We start from the raw sequence: 21,744 nt of genomic DNA, 5'->3' as shown, positions 1-21,744 counted from the left end.
ACTGTCTTTATCACACTTTCTCTAATTTCTCCCTCTTTTTCTGACACTCTCCTTTCTTTCTCTCCCTTTCTTTCTCTCCCACCGTCCCTCCCTTTCCTTCCTTCCTTCCTTCCTTCCTTCCTTCCTTCCTTCCTTCCTTCCTTCCTTCCCTCCCCTTTTCTTTCTTTCTTTCTTTCTTTCTTTCTTTCTTTCTTTCTTTCTTTCTTTCTTTCTTTCTTTCTTTCTTTCTTTCTTTCTTTCTTTCTTTCTTTCTTTCTTTCTTTCTTTCTCCAGCAATTGGTTTTAATGGAAAGACTTGCGGCGGCCCTCAGGTGAGAGGCAGTCCCGTAGGTATGATGGTCCCAGACAGTGTAAGGCTTTAAAGGTCAAAACCAGCACCTTGAACCTGATCCGATGCTCCAGCTGGAACCAGTGCAGTTGTTTCAGCACTGGAGATATGTGCTCTCGCAGCAAGGCCCCCGAAAGGAGCCTCACTGCAGCATTTTGCACCAGCTGGAGCCTCCTCATCAGTCCCAAGGGCAGCCCTGCGTAGAGCCAGCTACAGTAGTCTAGCCTAGAGGCAACTGTCACATGGATCACTGTGGCTAGATCAGGGCGGGAGAGGTAAGGCACCAGCTGTTGGGCCGGCAGCGATGGAAAAAGGCCGCCTTGACCACAGCTGTGACCTGGGCCTTCATAGATAAGGAGGCATCCAGGATCACACCCAGACTTCTGACAGCGGATCGTGTTAAACTCATGCCGTCAAGAGCTGGGGGCCGGCAATCCATCCCCAAACTGCCCCTACCGAGCAACAGGACCTCCATCTTTGATGGATTCCGTTTCAGCTGACTTTTCTTCATCCATCCAGTCACAGCATCCAAGCACCTGGCCAGTGTGTCTGGGGCGGAGTCCGGATGGCCGTCCATCAACAGGTAAAGCTGGGTGTCATTAGCGTACTGATGACAACCCAGCCCAAAACTCCTAACCAGCTGGGCAAGAGGGCGCATTTAGATGTTAAACAGCATAGGAGAGAGGATCGCACCCTGCGGCACCCCACACACCAAACGGTGCCATTGCAAAATCTCTTCCCCTAGTGCCACTCTTTGTCCCCGACCCTGGAGAAAGGAGCACAGCCATTGAAGGGCTACTTTCCAGATCCCAATGTCAATGATGTGGTGGTCTAGGAGAGCATGATCTACCATGTCGAAGGCTGCTGACAAGTCCAACAAAATCAGCAGCCCCACCCACCTCGATCCAGCTGACGGCGGAGATCGTCTGTGAGGGCAACCAGAGCCATCTCCATCCCATGGGAAGGGCAGACACCCGACTGGAATGGATCCAACACCAACGCATCATCCAGGAATCTCTGCAGCTGCTCAGCTGCCGCTCTATCAACTACCTTGCCAGAAATAAAAAGTTCGAGACTGGGCGGTAAGTTGGCTAGATCTTTAGGATCTAGAGATGGCTTTTTTAAGAGTTGTCAAACCACGGCCTCCTTTAACACCTCCAGGAAGGTCCCAGAACTAAGGGACAAGTTAATAATATCTCCCAGAGGGCCCCGCACCGCCCCCCGACTGGCCTTCACCAGCCAGGAAGGGCATGGGTCAAGGAGGCACGTGATAGGCCTAACAGCCGGCATTGAGAAAGCCGGCTGAAGTGGTCCAAAAACAGATCAGAAGACAGGCAAGGGGCCTCTAGTTCCCTAACCGTATCACTGCCATCTCATAGGCTTTCATAAACATCTTGTAAGCTGATCTTGCAGCCTCGTTGCTGGTTCAACACCAAACTCTCTAAGCTCCCGCTTCATCACCTGGAGGTCCTCAGTGTACCAAGGGCCCCGAGTTCAGCAGGGGCAAAGAGGGCGTCTGGGTGTGATTTCATCTATGGCAACAGAGAGCTGGCTTTGCCAGTCATTCACTAACACATTGAGAGAATCGTCAGGGGGAATAGCATCCTGCAAAGCCCTCTGGAATCGAATAGGATCCATAAGTCTCTGCGGGTGAGCATGAATTGGCTCAACACCCAAACAGGGAGGAGGCGGAAAGTCAATCCGGGACTTCAAGACTATGTGGTCTGACCGTGGAACTTCCTCTTTCGGCATCAGGCCCAGACTTACCCCCGCCATGAAGATCAGATCTAGCGTGTGGCCTGCTTGGTGCCTAGGACCCAAAACAACTTGGGAGAGCCCCGGTGCCACTATGGATGACACCAGGTCTGAGGCATGCGAGAAAGGAGCAGCATCGGCATGAACGTTGAAATCCTCCAGGATCAACAACCTGGGGAACTCCAAGACCAGCCTGCCGCCATCTCTAACAAGCTCAACAGGGTATCTGCCGGTTCGTTGGGCGGCTGTATCCCAGCTATATTGAGTTGGGAAGCTGGCTCCCTGCTTGTAGATGCCTGATTTGGCCACGCTGATCCATGCTTCAGTTACCCCGAGGCTAGATTACTCTACATGGGGCTGTCCTTGAAGACAATCCAGGAGCTGCAGCTGGTGCATAATGCAGCAGCCTCTCTGTTATTGGGGCTGGCCGACAAAACCGTCTCCTTCCTATTCTGAGGTCCTTTCACTGGATGCCGATTAGTGTCTGGGTCTGATGCAGGGTTCTGGCGCTCACCTTTCAAGCCCTTTATGACCTGGGCCCGCCTCTCCCTGAATGTTTCCAGGTGGCGGCTCTGTTCTTCCCAGCCAGGTCTGTTATTAGAGTTTTGCCTTGATCCAGGCCGGGGCTTTTCCAGTGAGGTCCCCTTGCCTCTGGAACAGTCTCTGGAAGAGGTCAGGAGGGCTTTCCTGCCAGCCATAATAGCGTTTTGGGGGCTGCCTGGGCAAAGGGGGAATAAATACCCTGCAAGTGGAGCAGAACATATTTTTAGTTTGATTTTAAGGTCTTTCTATAGCTGTTGTTTTAATGCTCCCCCCAACCCAAATCATGTTTATATTGTTACCTGCCTTGGGTCCTGGGATGTCCTGGAAAAAGGCAGGTTTATAAATATTTTAAATAAATATTTTTAAAAGTAGCAAAGTTTTAAGCATTTATAGGAATTTGGAATTGCTGCAAATCCTGCATCTCCAGCTCAGACGCTTCCAGGCCAACCGGCATGTTGTGGAATGGAATGATTTGCAGACTGTAATGGGAAGTCTGGGGCTGCGTGAAGAGCTGGGCACCCTTCAGCCAGTGTGCTGCAGAGCCCTGCACGGCCCCGGGCCCCGACGCAGCATCCTCGTTCGGCTTGCTGCTCGTGGCCGTGCAGAGGGAGCAAAGGGGCTGGGACGGAGGGAAGAGCGAGCCCCTTGCCCCAACTCCCACCAGCTGGTGACCCAGTGTTATGGGCTTGCCGTTGTGCTGCAGAGACCCCTCTTCCCAGAGCTTGCCTTTTTGTAGAAAATGTGCCTTGCTCATATATAAGGTTGCACCGATTTCTACCAACTTCCCCCTCAGGACTTGGGAGAGGGCCCCCCAGGTGCTAATAGTATTGGTGAGTACCACCACCACCACCACCACCACAAAAAGCCCCTGCCTCTTCCCAAGATGTTTGCAGTTGTGGTTGGGGGGGGGGGAAGGATCTTTACCATAAGCTCTGGAGAGCATCATTGAATTTGACTGTCATGGTGGCCCAGCTTAGGAGGGGGAAGAGCAGGGGAGATCTAGGAGGGGAGGTTGGATTCAATGACCCTGGTGGTCCCTTCTAACTCTATGATTCTATGGTTCTATGATCCATTGTTCATGCTGCTGCCTGTGGGAGTGGGGGGGGTGGCTGTGCAAAGGTTGAAGACCACTGTAGTAATGGATTGATTCCTATGCAACTGAATCAAATAATGTCAGCTACACTTAGGATGCTAAAGATTACGGGGGGCTGTACTGTGTGTATTCTTAATTACTTTAGTCTCATTTCATAGGTAATGATTATAAAAAGGGTATTTTGTTCTTTACCAGCACTAGGGCAGAAGTTCCACCCACTTCTAGGCACAGGGTGGGCTGATAAGCCGCCCTCTACTTTCTGACAACTCCATCCGGAACAAAAGCGTTTTAGGGAAATATAAGCTAACTCTACTTTTATAAATATAGTTTTTAGGGGGATAATGAAGCAGAACTCGCTGCTTTTTGAGTAGGCTTCATTATAATCTTTTCAGAACAGACTGACTCTTAGCAGCGCCACATATCACTGTTTGATCCCAGTATTTGATTTAAACAGTTTGCACTTCATAGTGTTCTTATGGCTTTTCCCCCCCCCTCTGTTGCAGGAGGAAGCATCACAGCCATAATTCCATCGAACCAAAATATGGAATGCATTTTATTGATGACAGAAACCAACCAAAGAAGCAGTACTGACATTACTTTGAAAATCAACAGTTAGCAGTTTCTGCGCAGTCTAGCACTAAACAGCACTTTCCAGAGACAACTCACTGTTTACAAGGAATTGGCTTTCCAAAGCTGTTTTCGTGCTCTACGAATTTGTACAGTTCAATATTTACAAAGAGGAAACACACCTGGGAAAATGGCATTGGATGAATACCTATGGATGGTCATTCTAGGGTTTATAATTGCTTTTATCTTGGCATTCTCTGTCGGAGCAAATGATGTTGCCAATTCTTTTGGTACAGCTGTGGGCTCTGGGGTGGTTACTTTGCGCCAGGCCTGCATTTTGGCATCCATTTTCGAAACTACTGGGTCAGTGCTGCTGGGAGCCAAAGTTGGAGAAACCATTCGTAAAGGTATCATTGACGTGAACCTCTACAACAGTACAGTAGGCTTATTAATGGCGGGAGAAGTCAGCGCGATGGTTGGTAAGTAACCCTTGTTTTTTAGAAGTGCTAGCTGGGCTGCCCTTCACCCCCTTTCGACAGCTACCTGTGTTTCACTCTTGATTGTTTCTTCTTGCGGGACCCCTTTGCTAAATGAGGTGATGCTGCGCTTGTTATCTCAAGCATCCACTCTTTGTAGGGCAGAAGCCTGCTCTTGTTCTGGGCAGGGCAGATGTAACATGCTGATGCCTTAACCATAGCTATGAAGGCAGGAGCAGACCCTGGGAATTTACTCTTCCTCTCCTGCCTGCCTTTTTTTAGTACCACTGTCTGTTGTAATTGATGCCAACCAGTTTCCTCTTAACAAGTATTGAACCTAGTTAAGAGAGAGTGATTTGAAGCTGGTTAGTGTGACTAAGATCTGCGCTAATGTAGCACTTAATTGTGGTATGAGAAGATGGGTCTGAGTGAGGGAGCCCAGAGTTTCACCTTCTCCAGCCATGGTTAAAAGATTGAGGAGGGAAGGAACAGGGTTACTAGTCTCAAGAGAGGCCTGGAGTTCTCCCAGAATTACAATTGATCTCCAGATGACAGAGATCAGTTCACCTAGTGGTAATAGCAGCTTTTCAGGGTGTACTCTGTGGTATACTGTGGAGTCTAGGAGAAATAAAAGTCCTAGAGTGGCTACAGAGGATGGATGCTTAGGACTTTGGCTTGTCTTATGGTGTATCAGAGACTAGGAGCGATTTATCGATTGTTGCCTATAAAGGACAGAAACCGTTTGAGGATTGAGAGGGGGATGAGACTGCTGTTGGCTGTTCAGAGTGGCATTGTCTTCTTAATACTTCCCCTTCTCTTCCCCATTTCAAGCCAAACTTCTGGCATGTGATGGAATTAAACAAGAAAAGCTTGGTTGCAGCCTGGTGACTGTCAGACTCAGGCGTCTGCCTCTAGTATCCCTCAAACAAACTCATCCAGACAGGTAGATATGAAGCAGTAATACATTAGTTCCTAATGAACTAATAGGCAAATTAAAGAACTGACAGCTCACAGGCAAGCAAGGTTAGCATTAGAGATCTCTAGGAGGTTACTTGCTTAAAAACACTAGTGCAGAAGAATAAGATAAACATTGCTAGGCAACAGCGAGATGGTGGTTCTCATGAGTGGAGACAAAACACTCTGCAGCTGTGGCACAAACGAAAGTATACACAGGAGCTTCAAAACCCTGGGAACCAAGGACTTGACTTTTGGCCAGACCTTGGCCTGAACTTATGTCAAGAGCCTGACTGGACCTTGCATTCAGTTAGGAACCTGACAGTGACATGGAGAGCATCTAAGACAGCAGAGCTTATTTCCAGGCCAGGGGTCTTGTTCCTCTGCCACCTCCACCTCCACCTGGGCAGCATGGTGCGGTCACTGTACCATCACTGTGTTCACGCAAGTTGACGAGCCCACCGCTTTTGGCTGGCTTGAGTGTGCTTGCCACGACTGCATCTGAAATCAGGCGGATGTCAAGAAAAGCACCTTTGTAGCATAAAGTCCAAAGTCATTTATGCATGGGAGTTTTACCTGAGGTTCATTGCTTGCTGGACCAACACTTTCCTGTTGGGAGTCTATGCACCAGCAGTCTCCAAGCTCAAATCAGGAAGTATTTCAATCCCCACCCCTTGAAATGCTGCTTTGTAATTGGCTGTAAATGGGAGAAAAGTCCCCACAAAACCCAGTTGCCACATAAAAAAGCATTTTAAGAACAAAAAAAAAATGAAACTATTTGAAAGGGGGGACTCAAGCCTTGTTTTTAAAAGCCTTCTGCTTAGAAAGAACTCAGAGGAAGCAGGAAGTATTTGAATCCCCACCCCTTGACATGCTGCTTTGTAATTGGCTGTCTTCTTGTTGTGAGAGAAATCAAGCTTCTGTGTCCCACGCTTTGCCTTATCCATGGGAATTTCAAGTGAGCTGAGCTTAGGGGAGAGGGAAGAATCAGGTTAATAAAGGGACAGGAAGTCCTGGGATTTGTGAGGGCTGGCAGTGAGGTCATCTCAAATGGAGGGAAAACTCATGCATAACTCCAAGGAACAACCAAGACAGACAGGGTGTGTGTGTGAGTGTGAACGTGAGTGAAAGTACCAAGTGGATCAAACATGCAGCTCCAAACTTGGAGAAGAGCAGCAGATTGCCTTTGTTATGCTGGGCTTGGGAGGTATTTCCCAATGCACTGTAGTGTTACACGGTAGATCCTCTTCCTGCTCTCCTGAACTTGGTGCAGAGGGGCATGGGGCTGAACCTTCTCCTGTCTATCTTCAGTTGCTACTCTTCCCTTCTCACTGATTCACTTGTCAGCATCATTTTCCTCTCTGCTGGTCTCCTGGTTGCAGTCCCCTGGCTGTTGCAATCCCCTTGTTGTGTTTCTCCTCCCACAGCTGACAAGAAGTTAGGTAGCCTGGTTTTTCAGCGGAGAGAGTAGCGGGGGGGGGATTAAATGCCCCTGTCCAATGTCATGGCCTCAGTCCTAACACTTTTTAGCCCTAAGAAATATGACTGGCTCTCACATTGCATCCTAAGTCAGCCCAACAAGCTCTGCTGTGACTGAAGTCCTGGCTGTGTTGGAGCTTGACTCCGCTTGGCTCCATTCAGCTGCTCTTTCAGGCCCCTACCACTCGTGGCCATGTTGGGCAACTAAACTCCCCCGTTCATGTATGCTCCATGCATAATTTCACTGTCCGAAATCAGAACAGCCCCCGTCCTGTTTGCTTCAGTGGCTTCAGAAATGCCACGAACCCCTATCCACTGTCAGCCCTCCCTCTGCCAGTGTGTTTCAGGGGCTGGCTGCTTCTCAGCCAGCCTCAGCAAGAGCTGAGTCATTTGCCCACCGAGCCCGGCCCAGTCTCCTCCAGGCAAGAGAGGGCAGCCTTGTGCTCTTCCTCTGAGTGCCCCCTCCCCAGTCCTCCTCCAGGATCTGCTCTAATCTCCTTTTAACGCAATCCAGGCCAGAGGCCGTCACAGCATGCGGGGGAAGTGAATGCCATTCAGTAGGCATTGTGTGCAGAAGGACTTTCCGTCCCGAGTCTCCTGCCAGACTTTCAGTGGGTGACACCAGGGACTAGCTGTATGAGAAGAGAGGGACAGAAAGTTCTCTCCCCACCATGCATAACTTTTTAACCTTTCACCATCCCCCCCTCATTTTTATATTATGTTTTTGAACCAAGCCCCTCCCCAAAGGATTTGACCTTTTTTTGCAAGAAAGGTTCTCCGACATATTTTGGTTGCCCGTTAGTGTACCCTTTCAAGCTCTAGAATACCCCTTTGCAGATGAGGTGACCACAGCGGTATACTATGTTCCAAGTGTGGCTGAACTATGTATTGTGCAAGGACCCTGAGATGCTCGCTGTCTTCTTTGAATCCCTCTCCTAAAGATCCCAGACACAGAGCGGGTCCTTCCCTGCCCCCATACTCTGAGTTGACAGGCTGAATTCTCCCCTGTCCTCCTTTAGGTTACTTGGGACATTTGTTGGTTCCTCCTGGTCAGCTAAGGCCCCAAGATGGGGGAACTGCATTGATATTACGTAAAACATCATCTGATTTCATAGCAAGTTTGGGGACATGTTGATATTTAAGCAGATAATTTTGCTGAAAGAACCCTTAAAGGAAAACCAAACGGATATTACTACAGGCGAACCAATCCAAAGCAATAAGTTCAGTTTCAAGCTCAGCAGAGACTAGCAGAGAGAGGCCCTATATCTGTTGTTTAAGTGCTGAAGCTACCATCAAAAGCACCAGTCTAAGCACCCTTAATGTGCAGCTATGGCTGTTACCGCACTAGGTATTCCCAGTGATGTATCAAGAGTTTGGAAATGTTATAAAAAATTCTGTTTGCACTTTCTATGTATTCCCACCGATGTATTAAGAGTTTGAAACTGTTATAAAAAATACTGTTCACACTTTGTTTAGCCCCTTTAGCTGTGAAGACGTCTTCCAACCATTTTTTAGCCGTGGCATCCAAAAACCCTTTTAAAGCGATGTTTTTTATAACATTTTCAAAGGGGGTTACCGCACTTTGTATTCCCAGCGATGTATTAAGAGTTTGAAAATGTTATAAAAAACATTGCTTTAAAAGGGTTTTTGGATACCACGGCTTATAACTGGTTGGAAGACGTCTTCACAGCTAAAGGGGCCAAACAAAATGCAAACAGTATTTTTTATAACGTTTTCAAACTCTTAATACATCACTGGGAATACAAGTGCGGTAACCCCCAAACTCTTGATACATCGCTGGGAATACCTAGTGCGGTAACAGCCTATGACTTTTCCCATGTGGTTTATTTCCCCCTGTTTCAGTGCTGTTGGGAAGTGGCGGTTTGTTCTCCCTGTTTCCCCACCGCTCCATGGTGCATTTCTGCACCTTCCAGCAATTGATTCCCTGGCTGTTTGCCAGTCTTTTCCAAACCCGCTTCGCTGTGAAGTTTTGGGAAAGATCATGGCAACGCCTGAAGGGCTGCTGTGTAGCTGTAGGTGTAGTTTGGTTTTTCCCAGTCCAGCCCACGCATCAACCAAGTCTCCTCAGCCGCCAATTTGTCTCCCCACCATGTGGGGCTTTGTTGTTCTTGTTTTTAAATCAGCAATTGAATATTCAATCTAAATTTCCAGCTTTCATTTTTTAAAAAGTCGCTTTGGAGCCTTTTCCCTTACATCTCCACAACAAAAGGACCTGGAGACTTACTATTCAAAAAGGAAAAGATGAGAATTCAGAGAACCTGATAGATTGTTACAACAATATTAAATTGCTGATTAAAAAAAAAAAGCTGAGAAGGCCCTGGCAGCCTGTGGGAATGGGGGGAGACTGGGTCAGAGAAGCTACGGGGGAACTTGCCAGCCCCCGTGCTGTGCTGTATTTGCTGCTGCAGAAGCAACAAGGAAATCACACAAGACTGCCTGTGTTAGGAAAATGCCGAAAAAGCTACTCCCTTTTACTCAGATTTCAGGCCAAGCTACACAATGCACACGTTGTTTTTAAAGCCTGAGGGCCCCCGATTTGGCTTGGGAGTTTGGTGTGCCTCCCTCATTTTTTGAGCTAAAATCACCCCGCTAGGGCTCTCTTTGCGTAGCTTTACAGCTGGGGGCTGGAGTGTCCAGAAATCCTCGTCTACACGCTTTCAGTGCTGTGGCGAAAGTTGTTTCCAGTGCCTTTACTGGCCTTTTATGCACCGGTAGTTGCATTGTTGTTCACCACTGGACTACTTCAGGGCTTCGCTGGATTTATACATGATTTTTCTGACCTTGAGAAGTCACTTTGCTCTCCCTCTGGGTTTGTCCCATGTTTTCAGGATGCTGTTTTACTGCAAGGTTAAAGTCTGTGTTGAGCCCAATTCGATGACTAATCCTATGCATAGGCTTGCTTTGGGTTTATCTCCCCATGCCCATTCTCGCTTCTCCCTCTCACTTGTCTTTCCTCCTCATCCAATTTCTCCCCTCAGAAGCCATCTTTTTGTTTGTGAGTGCAGAAGAGAATGCTGAAATAGTCACAAATGATCTATAAGGATGCTTATTGGGTCAATTTCACAGCGAGTGTTGGTCAGTTTCAGACCTTGGCCGATCCAACAGGGTTTTTTTGTTAGTGAATGCAAGACCCCTGCATTGAGGTAGCCAGAAACAAATTGGTTGGGGGAGGGGTTGTCGAGCCCCTTCTCTGCTTTGGCTGTAAAATGGCCACTTGGTTCAGATCAAATGAAAGAATCCTGCTACAGGGCTGGTGGGGGATGGTGACGCATTTCAAAAAAATACACTACAGCCAATTACAAAGCAGCATTTTCCAGGGGAGGAACTCCCGCATGGTTCAGAAGCTCCGCATTGTCTCTGGAGATGCATAATTGATCATAACCTTGCTTACAAATTATTATTGAAAGGGAATGACTACGGAGCTCAAAAGCATTCCAGGACAGGATCCTTTAGTTTAGGATAAAGATAGATTACCAACAGCTGTACATTACACAGCCTGATGGCCCCAGTTTTATGGTTGGGGGTTCCACTAAGGGCAGAAGTATCAGGAAAGATGAGCTTTTTGGGGTTGTATGTGATGCCAATTCCTTACTCACTCTGCCTTTAGAATAGGTCAGCTATTAGAGAGGAACTTGGCTTCCTTGCTTTTCGAGTAGGAGACCTGCCCTGTTCAGCTTTACCTTGCATGGCACCATCATATGTGATCATTCATTTGGCAAACCTCCGGAGTTACTTCTAAGGACACCGGACCCTTCCCAAGCATGCCTGGGCCTCCTGGGGGGTGTGAGCAGGGGCACTGCCTGACCCTCTGAAGCACGCCGTGGTCTTCCGCAGCAAATCTAGCCCCTACCATTCATGTGTTTTTGCCAGTCTTGTACGGAACGAGCCTCTGTCATCCAAGGCAAGTCCAAGCTGGCTGCTGCCGGGGTTGCAGGACTGCAGATAGGGCTGTTGTCGTTGGCACCCAAGTTGTCATTTGCAGGCCAGCCATGTGGCATGGCTGTGCTTTATCCTTGTGTATTTTTTAATTTATTGCCGTTTTCTAGAGGTCCCGATAATATATAAATGCAGAAGCCATGTCATGCCTTTTATTGAAACTCACCAAAAAACCCCAACTCTTTGTGCAAGTGGTTAAGTAAATAGAGAATTCTTCATCAAACTGGATATTTTAAAAAAAAAAAACGGGGAGAAAAATGCTCTTCCAGGTCCTGATCTTTGCCAGCATGTTGTGCAGGATGCTTTGCTAGCTCCAGGAGGCCAATGGCTGGTGGGCCTCAAGTTGAACCTTTGGTATGCTGGGCAGAAATGGAAGGCATCTGCTTGTACACATAACAACCATGAGACGAAGCAATGTCTCTTGGATGCCTCCTGGCACACACGAGGCTTCCTGTGGTTTCCCTTTGCTCTCAGCCAGTGATGTGGGGCAGAAAATTTCCCAATGCTATATTTCTCCACTGAAAATTGTCTGCCCATGTATGATACTATATCTGTCAGGGCTGTGGTGCTGCAAATCAATCTTGTTAGATGGGGTAAATGTGAGATATGAAGCCTGAATAATGCCCAGTGTTGGTACATGTTCCACACTTGTGCATGGTTATCTGCATTCTTTTGCTAGTATTGAAATTTTGCTAGCATTATTTTTAAAGAAGTTCTAGTTCATCCCTGCTCTCACCCTCCTGAGGCACTGCTGTGTTCTTATGGGCGTCAGATGCATGAAGACTGAAGTGTAATGGTTACAGATGCTGTTGTTACTGGTTTGCTGGTAAAAGATTATTTGCTGAAAGCCCTTTGGGGAGCAGCACGGCCGTAACCAGAATGTTGCTGACATTTTTCACCTTAGTTTGTTCCATGGCTAAAGGGCTTTTTAATCTTCCTTTCCTTTCAAGGATATGCTGAAACCTTGAATTTGTGGTTGCCCACTTTGCTAAAAATTGTAGTTCCTTATTTTGTAGTAAGGATTTAAAGTTGGAAAAGTAACACAAGGGAAATGTGGTTTCTTGTGAAACGTAGCAGAGTGACACTCTTAATATTACATCAGCATGCACAGAATCGGGCCAGCACCAATGAAAGCAAAACCATTATGCAGTTTGCACAAAGTCTACATTTATTAGAAGTGCTGTTTACTTCCAAAAATAAAGAAAAGCAGCGTTGGAGGAAGCTGGTACTTCAGCTGTGTATTCCTTTCTAGAAATCTAGTGTCTATGAACAAAAAACCCTCCTGACAAAGAGCTTATTATAGGATAGAAAGTGGGTGCTTTGGAACAAAAGTGCTGAAGTGGTAAAAATGTTTCCATCAACATGTATTGTTCATGCTTCCCTCCCCCACCTTCCATTTCAGGCTCTGCTGTCTGGCAGCTGATTGCGTCTTTCTTGAGGCTCCCGATATCCGGAACTCACTGCATTGTGGGTGCGACCATTGGATTCTCATTAGTTGCAATTGGCACCAAAGGAGTCCAGTGGATGCAGCTGGTCAAGATTGGTAATTAGCATTTCTCTTTATCAGTGCACAAAACACAAAAAGCCACCTCTGGTTTCCAGTCTTCAAGACTAAGGGCTAGCAATAATAATTGGGCATGAAAAAATCAAAAGGAACCTTATTAAATATAAATAGAAAGCCGGGGTCCTTAAGGTCTGATCAGAGCAGCTTAATTTATTTGCTCATGTAAAACATTTATATGCCATCTCTTCAGAGACCTGCTCCAGGTAGCTCTCAAAATAAAATCCATAAAATTAACAACCATTAAAAACTAGCCAATAAAAGCCCAAAGAATTAAAAATACATAAAAAACCCAGAGCATAAAACATGCGGTGGCCTACTGTCATCCTTAGATCTCAGCCTAGAAACAGATTGTAAGAACAATTAAAAGATCAACTCCCTTGTTCAGTCATGAATTACAAGGAAATGTTTTGGCCTGGGACTTCAGAGAGAGCAGCACAGGAGCCAGGTGAGTCTCAAGGGGAGGGCATTCAGAAGGCTGAGGGGCCACCACTGAGAAAGCCATGCCATTGGTTGCCAACTGCCTCACCTCTGAAGATGGGCACAGAAACCAAGCTCATGGGGAAGGTTTAGCAGGTGGGCTGGACAGTATAGGAGGAGGTGATCTAGACCTTCCGGTGTCCTGATCCCAAACCATTTAGGGCCTTACAGATAAGAATCAACACTTCAGATAGTGCCCAGAAACAAATAAATAAGCGGCCAATGCTGAGATGTCAGCATAGGGTGATACACAATCCCTGTATCCAGCCCCTGCCGGTAGCCTGGCTTCCACTTGGCTTCCACATAGAGCGCATCATAGTAACCTAACTTGGATGTGATCAGAGCATGGATCACTGTGGCCAGATTGTGCTTTTTGAGGAATGGTCATAGTTGGAGTACCAGCCGAAGCCGATAAAAGGTACAGCGTGTTACAGAAGAGATCTGGGCCTCCAGCCACAGGCCAAAATCCAGCAGTTCACCCAGACTGCTAGGCTGGTCCTTAAGGGGGAAAGGGAACCCCCTCCAGTACAGGCGGACAGCTTTGTCATTGACCAGCAGCACTGCAGTCTTGTCTAGTCTAAACTTCAGTTTACTGGCCCTCTTCTATCCCATTACCTTCTCCAGGAACTACCGAATTCGGAACTACCCCCCACACCCCAGTGAACCCTACCCCATGCCCAGAAGATGGCAACCCCCTCCAGGATCCCTGTCCAATCTCGCCTGACCCCAGAGTGGCGATTGGCATTACCCTGGGCATGTAAGAAAGGGCAACGAGAGTCAAACACTGACACAACCCTTCCTGCCCTCCCTCTCATGATCTGCCTAAGTTAATAGAATCAGCATTGCTGACAGGTGGCCATCTAGCCTCTTCTTAAAAACCTCAAAAGAAGGAGAGCCCACCACTTCCTGAGGAAGCCTGTTCCACTGAGGAACCGTTCTTCCTAATGTTTAGCCAGTGTTTGATTTCATTTCAGCCCATTGGTTCTGGTCCAACCTTCTGGGGCAACAGAAAACAACTCAGCACCACCCAGTATATGACAGCCCTTCAAGTGCTTGAAGATGGTTATCATATGACCTCTCAGTTGTCTCCTCTCCAGGCTAAACATACCCAGCTCCTTCAACCTTTCCTCATAGGACTTGGTCTTCAGACCCCTCTCCAACCTTGTTGCCCTCCTCTGGACACGTTCCAGCTTGTCTACATCCTTCTTAAACTGTGGTGTCCAAAACTGAACACAATACTCTAGGTGAGGTCTAACTAGAGCAGAGTAAAGCGATACCATCACTTTGTGTGATCTGGAAACTATAGTTCTGTTGATACAGCCCAAAACTGCATTCACCTTTTTAATTACCATATCACACTTCTGACTCATGTTCAGTGAACTAAGACCCCTAGATCTTTTTCGCACACACTGCTGTCAAGATAAGTCTCCTCCATCCTATAATTATTCATTTAATTTTTCCTACCTAAATGCAGAACTTTACATTTATTTCTGTTGAAATTCATTTTATTGGTTTTAGCCCAGTTTTCCAGCCTGTCAAGATCATCCTGTATCCTGCCTCTGTCTTCTGCTATACTTGCTACCCCTCCCAATTTAGTATCATCTGCAAATTTAATCAGCATTCCTTCTATTCTTTCATCCAAGTAATTTATAAAGATATTGAACAACACAGGACCCAGGACAGATCCCTGAGGCACTCCACTTGTCACTCCAAGAGGATGAGGAACCAGTAACAAGCACTCTTTGGGTGTGATCTGTCAACCATTTACAGATTCACCTTTTTACCAAGATTTCTTCCTTTGTACCCAGAGCCTCATAATCTCTTTTGATGTGTTTTGTGCTGTGCTGGGCAATAACATTTGTTCCCACATGGATAAGCAAGAAAGGATAATAATATGTGGGCTTGATGAGTCCTTCTATCCTTTCTGTCACATCCTGGATGCGTTCACCTTGTAAAAGCATACCTCTCAAGGCAACAAATCTGGTCAGGACACTTTAGCCTCTACCCCTCTCAGTAGGGAATCCCCAATTACCAGCACACGCCTCCTCCTATATTGGGGCAGTGGAAGCTCAAGTCCTCTCATCCACAGGGGCCTGAGAATTTTCCTTCAAGCTTCAGGGAGGCTGGGGGAGTAGCCCTTGTTCCAGTGGTCCAGAATCAGTGTCTACGGAGAGATCCTGGAACTGATTGCTTATCAACAGAGGCTCAGAATGTCTCCTGATTTTCCTGCTCCTGGTGGTATTGAAAGCCACCGAAAGGTCCAGGAGGATCAATAGAGACCAGCTCCCACTGTTGTTCTCCTGGCAAGCCAAGGCTGTTTCCCCAGATGAAGGCCTGAATCCCATCCAAAATTGTTCTAGATAAGCCGCCTCCTCTGAAACTGTCTGAGACTGCCCTGCCACTAAACCGAATTGTCACTGTTGTGGGCAATCAGGTATCAGAAGCCATGAGAATTTCTCCTAGATGGATCCCCGGCAAATAGGTAGGGGCCTTCCCAAAGCAGTATGTGTCCCTTTGACTCTGCAACCAATGATGGCAATGGAATTAGTTCCTGGAAATTATCATTGGGGACATACAGGAAGGTCTCCCCACACAACTGAACCAAATCTTGTTTTAACAGCAGCCCGGGGCACACTTTGTAGTAATCAGCTTTAAAGATCTGAATGTTCATTTGCAGCATAGTTTGATTATGCCTTTTGGAATTTCCTGGTGTCGTTTGGGAGTTAGAAAAGAGTTGTGAATCGATTTTAAACCAATTCCCACATTAAGGATTTATTTGTGGTGTTTCTCATAAGCAGTTATATTGTCTGCCTTTCTCAGTGCTGGACTGGATGGAGAAGAAAGCATCAGTCCCTTTTGAGAATGCAAATAACTGTTCTCAAAATAGCCTTTTGGGGAGGGGAGGAGCTGCTTCGGCTTTCATCAACAGTACATTTAAGTGTGCCGGGGCTTTTGAAAAACACCTGGTGTGACCCAGGTAAAGCTAAGAATTTTTCAGCCAAACTGATATCAGCGGGAGTGATACAAACCAGCGTTTCTCCCTGCCACTGCTGTTGATGGGACACAAGTTGTTGACTTCAGCTGGATTAAGGTCCATTTTGATTTTGGTTTCTGTAACTATGAGCACCGTTTCTGCAGTAGCCAGGATTGTGAAACCATAAATATTGTCCATTGTTAGTTTGATTGGCGTTTTTCTTTGCAGTGCTTTTTCTTTCTTAAACAGGACTGTGCCTCTTAATGGATGTTGCCTCTTTCTTTCTTTTATTCAGTTGCCTCTTGGTTTATCTCCCCACTGTTATCTGGTATGATGTCTGGCGTGCTGTTTGTGCTGATTAGATTTTTCATCTTGAGCAAGGTTAGTGGCTGAGTGGGCATTTCCTGTTCTTGCTGTTATTGACTAAGGATGTCATACAAGCGACAACTTTTCACTGTCACTGACTCAAGACATCTTGGCATCCAGCTGGAGCTGAGTGCCTTTAGGTTCTCTTTAAAGTCTGCAGGATTTAGCAAGTCTGAAAATTAGTTTGGGAGAACCTAAATTTATGTTGCATTAAGTAACAATCCTGTATGCAGAAGGAGCTGGATCTCATCATGGCTCTGGCTGAATTCCAAGGCACAAAATAAACCATCTCCAGCCTAGGAGACAGTTGTCCAAGGCGAAACCTGCCCCATCCTGTACTCAGGCAGGTCGAACCCCTAGAGCCACACCTGGCCGGCCCTTCCTCCGTTGATGGGGACTCTGCAATGTGTGCTCAAAGAGGGCCTCATCACACATGTGTTCTCTCATTTCTGGGCCACTCTTCCTCCAGGGCATTCATGGATGGGCTCGTCCTGCTTTTCCCCTCACAACAACCCTGCAAGGTAGTAAATGCAAAGCAAGAGTGACTGGCCCAAGATTACCCTTAAACTAGTTTTATTCATAAAACGGACTTTGGAGTGGCTGTTCATTCTAACATTTTTTTTTGGATAAGGTGTGAGAAATATCTAGTCTGTCAACCATTATGAAAGATGGAAGCATCTTCTGTAGGCCTCTCCAAGGGATGCAGCTTGAGATGAAGACGCCGGGGCCTGCCGGAAGGGCAGCTGCATTCCGGGGCTTGTCCTTATGGGCAGTGTGAGTCTCCTGGGACCTTCAAGAGCCCTAGTCTAAAGCTCACTAGGGGGCCTCCGGGAAGCCATTTTCTCTCTCAGCATCCCCTCCCCAGGCCATACAGGAATAATATTAGTTTACTTTACAAGGCTGTTGTACAGATTACCAAATCATGCAAATTAAGTGCTTTGAGCACTATGCAACTGCAGAATTGCTCTTGTAACTCAGAAAGAGATTCTGCAAGAAAGGCAGAATATAAATGAAGTTCATAAAAGGAAAGGGAGGGAGACTGAACCAGACTGCTTTGAATGCAGCTACGTGCCCAGAAGTGCTGAGGCATCCAGGAGGGGCTGGTGTGCTTCCAGCCCCGCTGCCGAGTCAGTCCTTCTGGAACATTAACTTTGCTGATCAGAAATGCCTGTTGCGCGGCCTTTCGTTTGTGCTTGCCAGTCAGCATGCCAGGGCTTCAGAATAAAGGCATGGCATGACGCAGCTGCAAAACCGAAGGCCGCAAACGTCAAACAGACCTGTGTTTCACATTACAGCCTGTAACCATCTGTAAGTCTCTGGGTAAAGGAGAGCCAAGGAAAACAACAAAATGTATGTTGTATATAAAAGTTTTTTTCTGTGTTTTCCAAAATTTCCCAATATTTCCATTGGGAAAATTGAGAAAGTGTTTAGATTTTTCATGCTGTACATTTAGAAAGGGTGAAATGCTTTATAAGACAAGGGTTTTCTCAAAATATTTCACAGGAGCTTTTTTCCAGTGCTCCTACAAATATTTGAATTTTTCCATCAGAAAAGTCCTTCAGGAAAAAGTCCTTGGGGAAAAGTCCTTCAGGAAAAAAAATTGGGTTCTTCCTGCCCCCAACACTCCCCCCAAGCCTTCACATCTCTCCTCTGGTTTACCACAGCCCATGCGCTCAGCTGACTGGAGTGGGATCAAACCCAGACGTTTTGAATTGAGCTCTGCATGGGGAGAGAAGTAGGGGAAGGGAGCGTGCTGGCCCAGCCTCAAGTTGTTTTCATGCCGCTGGTGGCATCTGAACATCTCCTGACCCAGGGAAAACCGTTGTTTAGGTGTGAGATACAGAGGGAGAGGAACATGCATATCTCTTGCTGGTTCTCTCCAGTCTCCCCACACTCCGACTGAGGGCTGCCTAGTTTGGTTTTAAAACTCCCTCACATGACTGTTCAGAGTATTTCTGCCTTTGTGCCTGCAGTGACTGAGTCAGAACTCAGGTCTTGTGAACGATTACAACCCCCCCTAGTTCCCCCACCCCCTAGCTTTTGTCTCCTGGGTGGGCACACGCATTCTCTCAAGTTGTGATGGTTTCATCTTGTTTTTTGTTATATGCAGGAAGACCCCGTGCCCAACGGCCTTCGTGCCCTGCCAGTGTTTTATGCTGCTACCATTGCCATTAACGTTTTCTCCATCATGTATACGGGAGCACCAGGTGAGTAGTATCTGGCATTAAAAGTGCCACAGGACAATATTACACACATAGGATATTCTTCATGCGGTGTGCTTGCTGATCATTAAAGAACATCTGAGTGGTAAGTGAGAGCCAGCGCAGTGTAGTCGTTACGGTGTCGGACGAGGATCTGGGAAACGAGGTGGGGGAGGTAGTTATGAATTTCCTGCATTGTGCAGGGGGTTGGACTTGATGACCTTGGTGGTCCCTTTCAACTCTATGATTCTAACCCAGGTGCGAATCCCCACTCTGCCATGGAAACATGCTGGGTGACCTTGGGCCAGTCACACACTCTCAGCCCTGACCCTGGCTGGTATTTGGATGAGAGACCTCCAAGGAATACCAGGGGTTGTGAGGCGGAGGCAGGCAACGGCAAACCACCCCTGAATGTCCCTTGCCTTGAAAACCCTACAGGGTCGCCATAAGTCAGCTGTGACCTGATGGCAAAAAAAAGGGGGGTAGGTGGCTGAGGCTGGGTGTCCTTTGTATCATCCTGGGGCTTTCTCAGGGACTGATCCCATTTTATGGAATAGCCCTTTGTTAGGAAAGCTTCCACACTGCTGCGTTTCTGCAAGCTGGTGAAGGTGGTGTTATTTTGGAGGGCTTTTGATGCTGGCAGTGGGCCAAGTCTGGTAGGAGGTCACCACCTTGAAACGCTGGAGGGAATGAAGGACGGGTCAGTAGCCAGCCTCTCAAAGCTGTCTGGGTGAGGGGGTGATCTTATTCCCCATTCTCCGTGGTCGGCTTGCTCTCTGCTGGGTGCCCTGACTCTCACCACCTGGTCCGCTAAGCCTCATGCTGAGAGAGCGGGAGGCCTCGAGGGAAGCCCTCCCCCTTGCTCCAGATGCCCGAGGGCTGGCTGAGGTTCAACCGTGGTGGGGAGAGACAACCCTTCATGCTTGGAGATACCTTAGAAGTTTATTGTTATATATTTAATATTAACAGCTATGTCTTGCATGATTTTGTGTGTGTGTGTGTGTGTGTGTGTGTGTGTGTTTGGTGGGTGGTGCACAGGGCACACAGTAGCCACGTGTCTCTTTTGGCTGATGGGAATGTGAATGTGGCTCTCAGAGAGCTGAGGAGTGATTTTAAGCTTTTTGGTCCTGGAGCGCACCGGAGTTCACTGAACGGAACCGTATCCCTGTAATGGTAGAACAGCAAACGCTGGCCCAGCTGCAGGGTCTCTCTGACTCTTATGAATCAGGCTCTTTCCTCGCTGCTGCTTCTGAATCACCAGGATTTCTTTTACTAGACTGGAATGATTAATGACTGAGACATTCTTTATAAGGCATTGCAGCAAAGCCTCATTTTTTCTACGTTGCATTAAGCAAGTACAAAGGCAAAGAAACAAATGGTGCTGAGGGGAATGAATTCTTTAATACTTATTACAACCCCTACACGTTTCACGTGCAGCTGTCGGGGCATCTAATAAATGAGAAAATAACACAAAATAATAATATAAATATATGTGATGCATGATTAAAACATTTTAAAAATTATTTTAGATAATTATACATAGGACAATTCAGAGAGCATGTACAGAGTGCAATATCTAATTACATCTTAATAGTGAGAAAATTAAATGGACAACAATGTATACTATGTATTGTAAATTTACCAAGAAATCACATTTTAAATTAACATTAATTAGTACTGACCATTCAGATTTCTTTTAGTGATGTCCCCACGCACACATTTGTAAATTTACAGTACATGGTATACATTGTTGTTTATTTAATTTTCTCAATATTAAGATGTAATTCGATATTGCACGTACATGCTCTGTGAATTGTCCTATGTATAATTTTCCAAAATATTTTTTTAAAATTTTGAAACATCTTAAAATGTATTTAATTCCTCCTGATGAAGCTGCACGCGAAACACGTAGGGGTTGTAATAATTATTAAATAATTAGTTTCCCTCTGCACCATCTAGCAAGCACACCAGAAGACAGAAATAGAGTTCATTGAGATCCGAACACACTGTAAAAGTGGGTGGATGTGAACAAGATGCAGTTCAACAGGATAAGTGCCGAGTTCTACATCTTGGTAACAAAAATGAGGAACAGTGGTGGGTAAGCAGTGTGTGTGAACAGGATCTCAGATGGACCGTAAGTTAAATATGAGCAGCCAGTGTGATGCAGCGGCAAAAAAAGCTAATGCGAACTTGGGTATCACATCCAAATTGCAAGATGTCATAATTTCGCTGTACACTGCATTGGTCAGGCTGCACCTGGAGTACTGCGTGCAGTTCTGGAGGCCTCACTTCAAAAAGGATGTGGACAGAATAGAGCGGGTGCAGAGGAGGGTGACGAGGATGATCAGGGGCCTAGAGCAGGGGTCGGCAAACTCATTAGTCAAAAGAGCCAAATATCAACAGTACAGTGATTGAGATTTCTTTTGAGAGCCAAATTTCTTAAACTTAAGCTATATAGATAGGTACACTGTTTATTAACTTAATAAAATTTAATTAAAGTTTTAAGTCTTAATTAAACTATAGGTACACTGAATAAAACTTGATATCATACTTAATAATGATCTTATTTATTGATAAAAAATTAAATTGTAAGTCCCTGCCATTTCCCCCTCCCCGACCGGAGTCCTCGTCTGGAGGCCTGGTCTACCGTCATAAAAGCCTATTGGTAGACCTGGCCTCCGGCTGAGTCCCATTGGGAGGCCAGGTCTACCCATTGGCTTTCTTGGCAGTAGACCTGGCCTCCGGAGGCCCATAGAAGCCAATTGGTGGACCTGGCCTCTGAAGGGGGACTTTTTCCCCTCCTCGGAGTCCAGGTCTACGCCAAGAAAGCCAGTGGGTAGACATGGCCTCTGAGGAGGGAAAAAAGTAAGTAAGGTATCCATAAAATTAAATCATGACAATGACTGACAAACACTTAATGTGAACAATGTGAGCAAACTTCTAGATTCACAGACGCAGTAAACACATGAGAATATAAGAAAGGCCATGCTGGATCAGACCAAGGCCCTTC

The 21,744-nt window shown here is 46.5% G+C and overlaps 1 protein-coding gene across 1 annotated transcript in view; it reads left to right on the top strand.

The window, feature by feature from the left end:
- Positions 1–4,387: 4,387 nt before the first annotated feature.
- The window catches only part of SLC20A2 (solute carrier family 20 member 2), a 30,440-nt gene continuing 13,083 nt past the window's right edge, over positions 4,388–21,744 (top strand). The window contains exons 1-4 of the mRNA XM_056857387.1: positions 4,388–4,765; positions 12,555–12,695; positions 16,463–16,548; positions 18,644–18,740. Of these exons, the coding sequence (XP_056713365.1) occupies positions 4,477–4,765; positions 12,555–12,695; positions 16,463–16,548; positions 18,644–18,740 (613 nt within the window). The 5' untranslated portion in view covers positions 4,388–4,476. The remainder of the gene's footprint in view (positions 4,766–12,554; positions 12,696–16,462; positions 16,549–18,643; positions 18,741–21,744) is intronic.

This window comes from Euleptes europaea, chromosome 11, assembly GCF_029931775.1.
Source record: "Euleptes europaea isolate rEulEur1 chromosome 11, rEulEur1.hap1, whole genome shotgun sequence".
NCBI classification, from domain to species: Eukaryota; Metazoa; Chordata; class Lepidosauria; order Squamata; family Sphaerodactylidae; genus Euleptes; species Euleptes europaea.
This window is presented reverse-complemented; position numbering and strand designations above follow the sequence as displayed.